Source organism: Calliphora vicina, chromosome 1 (genome assembly GCF_958450345.1).
Source record: "Calliphora vicina chromosome 1, idCalVici1.1, whole genome shotgun sequence".
NCBI lineage: Eukaryota > Metazoa > Arthropoda > Insecta > Diptera > Calliphoridae > Calliphora > Calliphora vicina.
The window spans coordinates 102,574,624-102,589,151 of NC_088780.1; the positions used below are offsets into that span (position 1 = coordinate 102,574,624).

A 14,528-nucleotide genomic window follows, 5' to 3' on the forward strand; every position below is an offset into this window, starting at 1 on the left:
CATTTAGTTGTACAATGTTGGTCCTTTATAAGTGTTTATAATTTAATAGTGATTGTCAAAATTGTAGTTTTAATCAGTATTAAATCAATAAATTCTTTGTTTAATTAAAAAACTTAAGAATTTCGACCATGTTAACCCAGATATGCCAACGGCTTGAGCTTGATCATTTTAAAAGTACTTTTATATTATTTTGGAAGCAAATGAGAAATAAAAAACAGTGCAATTAAAGTTTTTTAAAAATTTATTTAAAAAAGTGGTTTTTTAAGTCGTCCTATATATAGGACTTTGGGGTCACAACAAAACAACTAAAACGCAATAATGAAACATTCATGCATATAACAATCAAGCTACTCTTCATAAATATAAATTCCAAAAAAATATAGTATTTATTCACTTGTAAATGTACAAAATTTTACTTTCAGTACAAACGAGATATGTCCATAATGACTAAATATGGGTATTTTGAAAATATCACAAACTAAAAATTCAATAACTCAAAAATAGTAGCATAAAATAATGCGATCACACAATCTCCCATGAGGTAGTGGTGAGTACTAAGTATGTGAACAACAAAAAATGGTATTTTGATAAACGTGACGTATCCTGTAAACAAGAACTACAGGTACTAAATGTAGTACAGTCGGCATATCTGGGTTAAAATGCTTTTATATAAAAAATCCTTAACATTTAATGTTTTAAAAAAGTTGTCATCCAGCAAAGAATGTTTCATGCAAAAAGAAATTACTCTACCGGTGAAGATCAGTTCATGATCATAAGCATACTGTAACTCTCTGATATCTGATAATTTTTATTAGCTAAAAATTATTAATTTATTCAGTGTTCGATTGATACCAAATTTAATGAAACGTTTCTTCTGGGTAGTTCATTACAATTAGTATTCATTATATGTATATGCGACTGTATTTTACATATCCATACATTAAAATTTCTAGGTGAGAAACTATAAGAAACGATTGATTACATAGGCACATTCAAACAAATTTAAGATAATAGAATATTCTTACTTGCTGATAAAAAAAAATCACATAGCTAATTAAGTAAGAGTAAAAAGCCAGATCATTATAATTACATTTAGCTGCAAACCAAAATTAAAAGTACAATGTCCAACACAATTCATACCTACAGACATCAACTACTACAACTTTGACACCAACAAACGATTACAGTGAATTTACAGGATTTTTAAAATGAAATGTACTCAGGGGAAATCTTTTCAAATATGTTTTTAAGCAATTTTAACACACACACACATATATCAGCACACAAACACTTTCACGGACAGCTGTCCTTTTTTGTTCGTATTTTGACACACTCATACACTCAACTGTGTGCTTCAAAAGAGGGGTAGATTACTTAGAGATCAGAGATGAGCCTTTTGGTACAAAAGTACTATTTTGGTACATACTATTTAAACCCAAGCCAATGATTTATTGGTCTAATTGAAAAATTGCTGTCACACATTGATTTTAAGTTTGAATTGTTAGGTACTTAATTTAAGATTATTCAAATTAGTACCCAATTTGGAATTTTTAGAAATATAATTATCTTAAATATTAACAAACAAATAAAAAAAATAAAATAGTGCCGAGATACTGCTAGTGGTTTTGTATTACGTGTGCATTGGTAATACCTATAATGATTTTAAATTTTTTTCCTATGTGTAGCTTTATCTGTCATACGTAAGTACGTGTGACCGTTTCGTAAGTTTATACATATGTGAATTTCTGTCCTCATCGCCAAATAACAGACTTTTTTTCTTGGACCAGCACTTAGGGGATGACCACTACTAATGCAATGCATTGTGTTGGAACTAGGAAAATAGGTTATGGGAGGGAGGATAGAGAGAGTAATGTTTGTAGACATTCGATTTGAATTTTCCTATATTGAAAGTGAGAGGAAAGACTTCAGGAGCTTATTCCACATACGGACAGTACGGCTAATGAATGAATTTTCCCCGTAATGCGTTGTTCGATCCACTGTCAAGTATTATCGGTGGAACAGTGAAACACAACCCAGATCCCGACCATGTTCCGCTGAGTCAATAGACCTGGATATCCTACTGTCACCGATAAGCACCTTCGCAATATCTCCTGTACGCGGTCAAGTAACTCCAAAATAGACTTCGAAGCACCGGCCTACACATGAGAGTTGTATTCCATTTTGGGTCGGATACACATATGTGAAAATGTGTGAAGTGCCAAACGTATTCCGAAAAAACATATTCGTTACTGCTATTTTTGTATTGTTAAATTCATGCTATGAAAACAAAATATTATAAACTCGCCTTTGATTACCAGAGATAAGAAGATAGTTTAACTTACATTACACATCCAATTGGGACTTATGAAGCAGTTTGACTTTCTTTCAAGAACGTTTCCATGATGGACTTCAAATCAGACTTTTAATGATAGACAACGATTTCATACATTCAATGAATGATTTAGAGGTAGTGGCTTGGAAATCGTTTGTTGCCGTTGTGAAAAATTACTTATCAAATCAGAAAGCTGAAAATTGCGAGGAATTAGTTTTAAAAATTTTGAATACAATATGAGCACAAAAGTGACTGTGCAGATAAGTCATATAGACAAGTTTGCTGAAAATCTTGGATCGTGTAGCGAAGAATAAGGAGAACGCTTCCATCAAGATGTAAAAGTGATGGAAAAGAGATGCCATGAATATATGATGCATTTAGTAAACCCATTGTAGGTTCCACGAAATAATGCCTAACCTACATGCTGTGATCCATGATCCTCCCGTAAGCAATTTTATATAATGAATTGAAATGAGAGTCAAGGGAAATTTGATAAAGCCAAACTAATATCCATGATCTCTAAAGATATTGTTACGAAATTGTACTTGAAATCAAATATAACGATTTTAACTGCTGATTTAAAGTTGCATAATGCTATTTGAAAGCAGTGCCTCTCAAACTGTAACATATCTGTGGGCATTATTAACATTAAATAAAAGCTTTGAGAAAGTTCACCAGAGATGGCGTGTGCTGTAGGGTTCGAATATACTAGCTTTGACAGTTAAAGAACAATCTAGACTGCAGATGGCAGTGTTATAAATAGCGGCAGAGGTTGCAGTCGTTAGTGAGTTTATCAGAGACGGTATTCGAATAAACATCAACTGAGTGCCTTAAAGTGTGCTGTATTTTCCAGTGAATACTTGTACATTATAAAGTGTGTCTGTATTTCCGCGAATTTATAAACGTCTATAAAAAACACTAAGCGACTAATTAATTCTGTTGTTGTACATTTTAAATAAATAAAGAGTTGTTACAATTTTTAAAGTCAAAAGTATCCGGTTTATTTAAAGTAAATAAACCAACATTTTGAAAAGGTTAAAACGTAACAATATCTAAACTTTGTTTTTATGTTATTAAACTCAATGTTTGCACCCATAATCTTACAGAACTTTAAAGATCTCACTTTGTTTTTATGTTTTAAAACTCAATGTTGGTACTAATATGTTCAAAAAAAAGTACTAATTTTAAAATTGTAATACAATTTTCATTTCTCATCCCCTGTATGTTGGATTCAGTAAGTCTGTCTGTTTTTACCTCAAAGCCTGCAGCACAACAACACTTAATGAAAAACTCATACACACAAAAGGTTCGTCTCTGCTGCTGGTTGCCTAGACAGGCAGGCCAAACGGGATTACAAACACAACAATAACAAAAACATGCACATTTCAACTTCAGTGAGAGAAACATGGGGTTGAGAACTAAACGCAATCACGTCTGACAATGGAATCAGTTTAATTTTGTTTCGAAACAGCGTATGACGATGGCAGTTAAGGATGTTTGAAAAATAAACAAAAAAAAATATCAAATAAAAACATGAAAAATGAGAAATGTGAAAATTTACAAGTGATATAAAGAATGTTTAAAAAAAGTAACAATTTAACCCTTTAAAAGAAATATGAAAAAGATTTTCCACTTTAACTCAAGACTGAAAATAAGAAAATTTAGTGAAAGTTAAAAGCAAAACAAAAAAATTAACCCCCTTATCAAAATGGAACGTCGTAAGGCAAATCGCAGCTCGTATAAACTTGCCAGTAAAGATTCGCGTACGATCAGTGTTACAAGTTTGCGGCGTACGCGTTCTATGCGCTCCTCCTTTCGCATACTCCAAAGAAAACTAAATCAAAGCAATCTAATCAATTCTCCGTTTAAATTTAATACTCCTTTGCATAAATCTAACACAAATTATGAAAAATTTCCCAGTGACGATGAAAGGGAAGCTGAAATAAAAAATATCCAAGAAACTTGTAAAACTAGTGAACAACTTTTTAGAGATACATCTCCAATGGCTGCAACAAACATAAACAATTACCACACCTGTGAGCCCAGTCAGCAGCAAATTGAGGAGTTAATGTCCTCCATGCCACTGGGTGATGTGCCGCGTAAAGCTTGCAAATTACTGCAAATACCAGAATCATATTGTCGCAAGTATTTAAGTGAATTGCAGCAGGAACAAAAACAAAAGCAGCAGCAGCAGCAAAATAAACGCATTTCATCACATTCTGCTGCTGCTGCTCGAGATGATCTTTATTATGTCCAAAGTAATAATCGTAAAAATCACATTTATGAGGATTTATCTAAAAGTGTTGGCCAAGGAATTTATGGTACAACACGTTTGAGAACAGCTACAATACGTAAACCAATGCCGTACCTGAATAGTAGTAGGTGTTTTCTTTTTATTATTTTTAGTTTTTCCCCCACCTTTACTCTTTAATTTATCGCTCTCAGACGGTTTGTTTACATGTTTTTTTGTTAAACACTACCCAGCAGTTTTACAAGTAGTCAAACAAGTAGTCTTTATGTGTGATCACTTGGCTGACTCCAATTTATATATTAGTGGATGCAGCAAGAAGTAAATTAGTTACTTTATACATCCCAGGTTATCTGGCGTAAAGTCAATGGTCACTTTAGTGTCTCTAAGTAATCTAAAGTGTAGTCACTTTATAAGTTTAGTTTGTACTGCACTTTATTGCGTGTGCTAGCGTGAAGCCAATTGTCAGTTTAGTGTATCTAAGTAATCTAGAATGTAGACACTTTAAACGAATATAGTGACTTTATTTTGTACTGCACTTTAGAAAAGAGTTCTTTTACCCACCAGAAGTAATTTATTGGAGAGTAGTTGGATGAAGGTTTGTTTACAAACAATCGGTTATTGGACTGTCTAGAAGATATCTGACCGCTTAGGTAAGGTAACTGACTCTATATAACCGTTATATGAATGCAATACGTTGACTACTTCGGACCAGCTATCACACAGTCTCTTTGTAATCTATGTAGGGTCAATTGATCACCTGCTTAGGATATGTACATGTTACAATAATTAGTCACGTAGCTATTTATATAATCACTAGAACTGCTGGGTAAACATACTCCTTGATGGTGTAAATATCTGTGGATGTGTGTAGTTAACAGTTTCTTACGGTTTTTTATTGGGGTATTTCCTTTTAAATCCTGTTGTTTATATGTGTATTTTGTTGTTATTGTTATTATACTGTTTGTAGTATGTGCTTGTATTAGTTAAGTGTGAATTAGTATTTTATTAAAGGTTTTTTTTTGTCGTCATATAAAACCCCTTAAGTATGGATTTTTTTTTTTTGGGAAAACGAAGAAAGTAGAGGGATTTAAATCGTTAATAGGAAAATGAGATTATAAATATGTATGATGTTAAGGGACCTGCTTAATAAAAATACACTTGGATTTAACAAGCAGACAATGACCAGGTAGTTAAATGGTCTAGAATTAAATTTAGGTTAAAAGGAGGGTTTTACTTTAAGGATTTGAGTGGTTATTTTGTATTTTAAGTAAGTAAGTTTAACAGGGGAACATTTTCGAAGTATTTAAATTATGTTAAATTGTAATTACGAAGAGTTTATAGATGTTTTCAGTATTCGTGCTTTTGTCTCTATACTTAGCCGAATGTTAGAGACATGGGAGATTTAGATACACTTTTGCCAATTATAATATTTTACTTTGAAGACTTTTTGATATTCTTTTAGTGTATATATCAGTAACTTACTTCCTCCGTTGAAAATAGAAAAATATCCTCTTCCTGCAGACTTGTTTACTATATCGGATGTCCGGTAAGACAACTAATCAAACATTTCCAGATGAGCGAATGTAACATTAATTTGGTAGGGCCAATGAGGATAGTTAAAAGTTCACTACAATTTGTTGATGTTATACCGACAGTTGTTGACCATGTTATGAATCTTATAATGAGATACAAAACATATCCTAGTCGGTTTCGGATAAATCATTTATCTTCATCATACAGTTAAATAATCGAAATAGTTTAAAAGATTTTGCATACATTTATTGATTTTGTATATTCTTTATGTTTTATCCATGATATGGTTAGGTCACTGATAAGTCCCATTATGTACTTTATAATTTTTTTCATCTTCTTGGTATCATTTAAACAAACACAAACTGCAAAGCGTTTTGCTTGTCTGCAGATACACTCAGACTCTGGTGGGAATCGAACCCGCAACCCTCAAATTGATAGTCCAGTCTATAGGGGTACCCATTATCATTTTCTCCTTCCCGCATATTCATTGTGACCAGTAATAACAGACATATCCAAATTAATGAGATGGGATCTCAATTCGGTATGACCAATGAGAACACTTTTCAAACTCGTATTTTCCTTTTATGTTCAGCAAGGATTTCCGTTTGTTATTCTACCGTCAGTTGTTTCTAGTCATGTTCTAATAAGTTCGGTTTATGACATTAACATGTACTTAAGTTTTCAGGTTGACCATGTTCTGTTCCTGTTTTCAGTCATGCTCTAAACAGTTCGGTTTATGACATTTCCTTAAGTTCCTTTTTGAACATCTGAAACGGTTTTTTGGACTCCAGACCCAAATAATCTCCAAGACCCTAATAGAGATTTTCATATAACTTTGTTGTCTACCAGCGGTGAGACATACTTCCGTGTGCTTCCTAAAGTGAAGGTATTTTTATCTCATACTTACTTCTTAGACAAATATGAGACCTAACAGTTTCATCCACTAAAGGTTTATTAGCTATTATCGGCCAGAAAAACGGTTCGTTGAAACGACTTCAATCATGTTGTGTTTCATTAAAAAACAAGTAAAGCTACGTTTCCGCATACACCGTAATCGGCACCGAAAACGAAATTCCATACATTTGCACCGAAAAAAAGTTCGTTTCAGAAATCAGCAACGAAAATTGGGAACGAAACGGCACCGATCCGTAACGAAAAACCTGTCATTTGGAGCCGAAACGAAAACAACTTCAAGTATGTTGTTTTCGGTGCTGTAGGAACGAAATTATTTTAATTATTTATTTATTTCAAATTTAAAGAAAATCAAAATGAATAAAAAAATAAATTTTCTTTATTGGAAGAGGAAAAAATAATAGATTTTGTCAAAAATAATGAAATTCTATTTAATTTTCAAATGACGGTGACGAACACCAACGTTTTTCAGTTTTCGTTATTGAAGCCGATTACGGTGTATGCGGAAACCCAGCTTTAGAGACCTATATTCGGCTGTGCCGAATCTTATATACTTCACCAAATTATACTTCATAATACAAATTTTAAATATTTTTAGGTAAACAAAATCTATTTTATTTTTCCATAGTTGTTTTTTTTATTTTTTTGGATTTAAATTTAAAAAAAAAATTATTTTTTAAATTTTTTAAACTTAAATTTTTTTTTTTAAATTTTATATATTTTTTTTTAAATTTTAAAAAAATGTTTAGTTTTTAAAATTTTGACCCATTGTAGGTCCAACTTACTATGGTCTTATATACGTCGTTGCACCGATGTTGCTGATTTTAAATAGGAAACTTCAAACATGTCTGACAGAGTTATTAAAGATTTCGATCTCGAAGATATCTGGGGTCTTCAGAAAATTGATTTCAACAAACAGACGGATAGGCAAACATGGCTTAATCGACTCCGCTATCTATGGTTCCTGAATATACTTTATACTTTATAGGATCGGAAAACTATATTGTGGAAATTACAAACGGAATGACAAACTCACGAAGGTGAAGGGTATAAAAAGTATATACCAGATCCCTCACTTCCATAACAGAATAATACCCTAGTGATTTCATCGACTTTCGAATCGCCGTTGAATCTATCATGAGTTTACCAACAAGTAGCCCAAATCCGACATACTTTTTCTTGATTTATTATGAAAAACATTTTATTCATCTGTTCTCTACATGTGATCTATACAAACATCTTATCTAGTTTAAACTGATTTAGAGAGTCCATTATAGCAGGGGTCAAACATGTTTCCGGGATATGAATGAACTCTCAATATGATAAGCCACATCTTAAAGAGCAATTTCGATTGGTCAACTGTTAATGAAGGCTTGGTGTTTGAAGTTTAGGGTTTCACTGGATATATGGAAATATGTATTATTACCATGACAACGCTCTCCATTGCTAATTAACAGTAGACGATATAGGTATGTCTGAAGGTCTTTTGCCAGAGTATTGTGGTGTAGATACCAACTGATCTGTAAAGCAATGTTCCAATCAGGAAAGCAGCAAAGCTGTTAATCGCAGTTAATACCTTGTTTGAGGGTATTAATATAGTAGCTTATATCGCGTCTTCTAGCCAGGGTATTGAGAAGTAGCTAATTTGTTGATCTTGTCTGGGAGATCGAATATTGGTAGTAACAAAGCTAAACACAGTTAATACCTTAATTGCTGTGTACCAACATATTGGCTTCTAAATTTATATTGATATTTTACAGTTCCTCTACGACATCGTATTTTTGCTCTGGATTTGAGAGAATTACATTCTTGTCAACTAATTTTTTGGGTTGTTTTGAAAAGAGTTTCCTTATCTTCGAGACATTTTTAACACTATTCATCTGTTCATAAAGGAGTTTCCAGGATGTATATTAGGCAATTAGTAAGTTTTTATGTTAGTAAATTGTTTGTTAGATTTGAGAGTCATAATTCTTCTCCAGAGATTTCTTAAATTCGCTATTATTATTTCATGAGTAATCCCATAAATTGTTATATGTACTTCGAATTGAAAAATATATGTATATATTTTTTTGTAATTAGATTCAGTTCTTCTCTCACAAATTCAGTTCTATTATTAATATGAAATGTATTTATTAGGATTTTATCTAAATAAAAGAATTCTGCTTCTTTCATTGTAATTCTCCAAAAAATATTTTCAAAACAACAAATTTTTTAAACCAAATTTAAATTGAATTTCCAACCATAAAATCATTATCTACATTTAGTTGTCATACTTGCCAACAGATTCATCATACCACCATACAAATTTATTATCGTAAAATCTATACTCCTGTTTATATTCCCCTCATTTTAATACTACTTTTTTTTAAATTTACTTCAAACCAAAAAAAAAATGAAATAAATTTTACAGGTGCTATTGTAATAGTGATTCAAAATCGCCCACAAAAACTTTACTACCCATGAGCAGTTGTTTGCGTTCACCGGGTGCCCTTATAAGACAAAAATCATTTCATACTCTGTCTGAATTGGCAAAATTCTGTCAAAATAAAAACGTACAACCCAATAAATACAATGATGCAAAGGATGGTAAGACTTATGCAAAACTAAATTGCAACTAATGACCCATTTTAATAAAACCAAAAATACATACTACATAAATAAAACAATATCCAGACGCTTTATTAAGAAACCAAAGAAATACATACAGCCTTCTATAGCTAACACCCTGTGCAAACTGACCCTCATACAATTCAACTAATTAAATGGATGTGGGCGTTACATTTAAAGAAACGATCATTTCACATTCACCACATTTTCTTTTTTTTGTGTATTTGTTTAACCATATTCAGCATTTATACAATCATAAACAGAAACATACAGAAATGTTTATTGAATTATTATTATTATTTAACCCATCAAACAACAGCTCCCATATACTCGTTTACTCATAAAATGCCAGCACAATTTTTTTAAATGTTCTAATTATAGGGAATATTTATGGCCACTAAACCTTTATTATTTAATTTATTTATTTTTATTTATACAATAATTTTTGGAATATTACAGCAACACTACAAATAACTACTTAAAAGACGATGAATTAGAATTGATCATAATTGAGAATATTATTAATATTTAGCGATAAAAAAATAGGGGCAACAATCAATTTTAGTTTTAATAATGCAGGGATTTGTGAAGCTGGGAATACGGGTGAATGATTGCAAAGTCAAACTAAACTTAATAAGGGGGTTTAATAAGTCCGCGACTTTTTGAATTTCCCTGCTCCGAAAGGGCAACGCTGCTCCGGTCAATAGGCATCTGTATGATCAAGCCATTGAATTGAGGAGAAATTGGAAAAAAGTGAATTTCGTCTGCTCATTAAGCATCACTCAAACCAAGGCTAAGCTTGATAAATACACTGGGAACTCTGCACCATCAATTTCAAGGGTAAAAAAGTGGTTTACTGAACTTCGTTTTGGGCGTACATGCACGAAAGATTCCGAACGTTCTCGACGTTCAGTGGAGGGCTCTGCACTCGAAACAATTGAAAAAATCACGATATATTGTTGGCCGATCAGCGATTGACATGGCTCAGTGGTTTCAGTATTGAATTATCACTTGGGTATGAGAAAGCTTTGCGCAAGAAAATCCATGAATTAGGCTACGAAATGCTCCCTTTTCAGTCCTATTCTCCGGATTTAACACCGAGATACTATTTCTTGTTTTCAAGAAATGCAATAGGCATCTCACATGACTCAGTGGTTTCAATATTGAATGATCACTTGGGTATGAGAAAGCTTTGCGCTAGAAAATCCATGAATTAGGCTACGAAATGCTCACTCTTCCATCCTATTCTCCGGATTTAACCCCGAGAGAATATTTCTTTTTTCCAAGCCAAAAAAAATGTTTCGGCGGAAAGAGATTTGACTCGAAAAAGAGATTATATTGAAAAATAAAATAATTTTTACCGATCAATTTTATTTTCTTTCAAAAAGACACGGACTGTTTGACCCACGATCGTTTTCAATTTTTTTTTTTTTTTGTAATTGAAATGAAAAGATTTCCTTGGGTTTTGAACTAACTGAATCGCACTGGCATTCTCGTGGTGAAAAATTCATTTTTGGCGAATGATTTTCCTTAACTCTCTCATGGAAATTGTGCAGTACCAATCCGAATTGACCTACATTATTTAAATGTCAACTTTTAACAATACTTTTATTTGAACCCTTTTTAAAAACTCATAGAGCTTATTATTATTATTTTGAGGTTCATAAAAATTATTAAATTCATGATTGAAATCGAAATATGCTCCTTTTTGAATGATTACCAATATGGTGAGCAGAACATGCACAAGCATGCCACAATTTCACTTGCTTAGAAGTGCTTCAAAAGCTAAATAGAGCCGTATATTCGGCTATTGTTAAATTTGGGGCTTATTCAAATTAATCGTTGAAATTTAGAGAATAATAATTACGATTTTTTGAGTTTTATTTTAACTGATCTATATGAGATCATTTTTTTAAGCAATTGTCAAATTATGCGGTTTCTAAAGAGATGTATGTAAGTAAAATTTGTTAAAGCTTATCACGACTTCACATTAAGTCACACGACGATCTTGCAATATCAGTTCTCTCACAGCGATGATCACTTTTCATCAATCAACGATCACAGCAATCAGTTATGGGCTGTCTTCATGAAATTAAGTGAAATCGAAACTCAAATTGAATTCAAAATATGAAAAATTTCAATTACCACCTCAAAAATTGTGAAAAAAGATATAAAAAATGAAAATATTTCCACATCTTAGCAATTTTGTTGCACTAGATGCAGTTTTTTTTGGGTTAGTTTGTTTTTAACCTTTTTTCCACTAGTTTATAGCTACAATTGTGCCGAATTTATGAAAACAAAATTCCAATTGGTTTCTGAGATATAGCCATCAGTAAAATTGCACGTCCTTCGGAAAAATCTAGTTTTAGCCAAAATATACATGAGGCCATAAAATTCGAACAGCAGCTAAGGCAGCATAACTCAAATGGAAGAAGGACTACTATAAAAATTATAATTGAAAAGGGCGCCTCATGCAAAACATCTTCACAACTAAAATTGGAAATATCAACAAAATTAAAAAAGATATTTGGTACTCGGAGTTCTTTTTGGGGTGTAGAGTAGTGTAATTTGTTTAAAATTCTTATTAATTTTGTTTATAAACTTCAATTCTTAAAATCGTCTTTTATAACTGTAGTGTTGTTTGGTTAAGGGCTTTTTTTATTTTAAACGCCTATGTTTTTAATTTGTTATTTATTTTGATTACTTTACCTGTTTTAATTTAATTTATATTTTTTGTTTTTTCCCCCCTTCCTCCTCTCACAAAAGATAATGTACTACCGAGTAGATTAAGTCCTAATAAAAGTGCAACCTTGCGATCAGATCGCTCCTCGTATAGTTCTAAACACAGCAAAAGCAACAACAACGACAACAACTATCACTACAACAGCAATTTACACAATGATGATAATATAGTCATCTTAAGAAATCAACCTTCAGCCTCATTAACAAATACACTATCATCCACAATCTCATCAACACCATCAACATCATCAACATCCACAACAACTACAATAAATCATCAGCATCAAATTAATTTGCTACAGCAACAACAACAACAGCACCACAATACAAGAAATTTCCATAGTCTAGATAACAATCATTATCAAGAACAACTGCAGCAGCAGCAGCAATATCAATATCACCAGCCGCATCACCATCAGCCAGAACCGTTTAATGAACGTGAGAATGCGACATTCCGTTGGTCTGAGCAATTGACACAAAATGTTGTATCAGTTGCGAAAATACGTTCAGCCATGTCATGTACTTCACAAGATTTAAAAGAGATGGAATTTTTATTACCGCAACGGCAGCAACAACAACAGCAGCACCAGCACCAACACCAGCATCATTATCAGCACCGCCAACAGCAACCAACACATCACAATAGTCTTAAATTACTGCCACCGGCCACTCCAACACTCTCAATATCATCCTCATCTTCAATTTCGAGCAATAATAGTTGCAGCAGCAAAATGTTGGCGGAAAATATTAAATCAAACTCTGCCACATCCGGCAACAGCAGCAGCAACAATAACAGTTTAAGCATATCACGCCATTCCAATTCGTACAAAACTCATCATGCCCACAATCATGTAGGTGGTGTGGCTGTGGGTGTTGGTGTAAGTGTTGAAGGCGTGGATGGTGGCAGCAGCAGTAGTGGAACTGGTGTGGATGAAAATAATGCCGATAACAATCAAAATTTAGCCATTTATCGCCAACCGGCCAATGTTCGCACCACAAAGGCTGGCAATACACCACATCGTTCGAAAATGTCGAAAAAACAATTAAAATTGGCTCAGGCCCAATTGGACAAGTTAACACAGTGTAATCTGCACTTGCATGGTAATAATGAAACAGACAGTTTTTTTTTTTCTTTTGAAGAGAACTAAATTCTCTTTAGAATCATAGGCATGGCTTTAAAGTAGTTAAATGTTAAAGTTGGTTAACAAAATTAACACAATTCTATCTGATATCTTCTGTGTAGATGTTGGAGGCGTAAAAATTACTCTCAAACTTATTTGAATGGAAGTTTTGAAAAAAGTTTAAAATAAATTTTTATTAGGATTTGTTAAAGTTTACATTACTTAACTGTTATTACTTATTAAAGAGATGAAACTCATTTTAACAATTCATACATCAGCATATACCAACTATTCGTGGACAAATTATAGTAATTTTTAATAAGTATATTTTCGGACATAAAGAAGAATACGTTATTATTAACATATTTCAAAGTTCTGATGTTTGGATGAAATATTTTGTATAGGGTGACTGACAAATGCGGAATATTTTTAAATTTTTAGCGTTTTTAAACATTTGTACAACATAAATTTATTCATATTCTGGGCCTTTTTCGGCCAATGCTAGCTTCAAATGAATTAGCTATGTTCGGTACAGGTTTCCTGTGATGGTCTGACAAGATTTTAGCAGCTCATAATAAATAGGACCCGTTTGGTCCCATCAAATACAGAGCCATTACCTTTGCGCCATGGATATTTGGTTTTGTTGTCGATTCGGCTGGTTGGCCGGTCTTCACATGCGATGTCTTACGCGTCGAGTTATCGTAATGGATCCATTTTTCATCGCAAGTAATGATTCGGTGCAAAAATGATTTTCTTTTATAGCGTTCAGACATCATTTCGGACATGTAAAATCGTCTTTCTTCTTTTCGTATTGTAACCAATTTCCTTGCTTTTGGATGAATTCTGCTGCACGCAAACGATTTAAAATTGCCGATTGAGTAGCTCCAAATGATTTTTCAAGCTCTTGTTGAATGTGACAATTATCTTCACGGAGTAATGACTCAAATTCTTCACTTTCTGAGTCGATTAAACGATGTCCGTCCGTCCGTCTGGTCGGCTGGCTGGCTGTCCATGTAAACCTTGTGCGCAG

The 14,528-nt window shown here is 32.8% G+C and overlaps 1 protein-coding gene across 2 annotated transcripts in view; it reads left to right on the forward strand.

Moving 5' to 3' along the window:
• The window catches only part of LOC135963459 (uncharacterized), a 53,393-nt gene that overhangs the window by 24,633 nt on the left and 14,232 nt on the right, over positions 1–14,528 (forward strand). Inside the window, exons 2-3 of one of the 2 annotated variants that reach the window (XM_065515306.1) lie at positions 9,439–9,614; positions 12,402–13,478. In XM_065515306.1, coding sequence (XP_065371378.1) covers positions 9,439–9,614; positions 12,402–13,478 — 1,253 coding nt within the window. Of the gene's footprint in view, positions 1–3,908; positions 4,711–9,438; positions 9,615–12,401; positions 13,479–14,528 lie in introns of those variants that run through there. The other variant, XM_065515305.1, reaches the window with a different exon arrangement.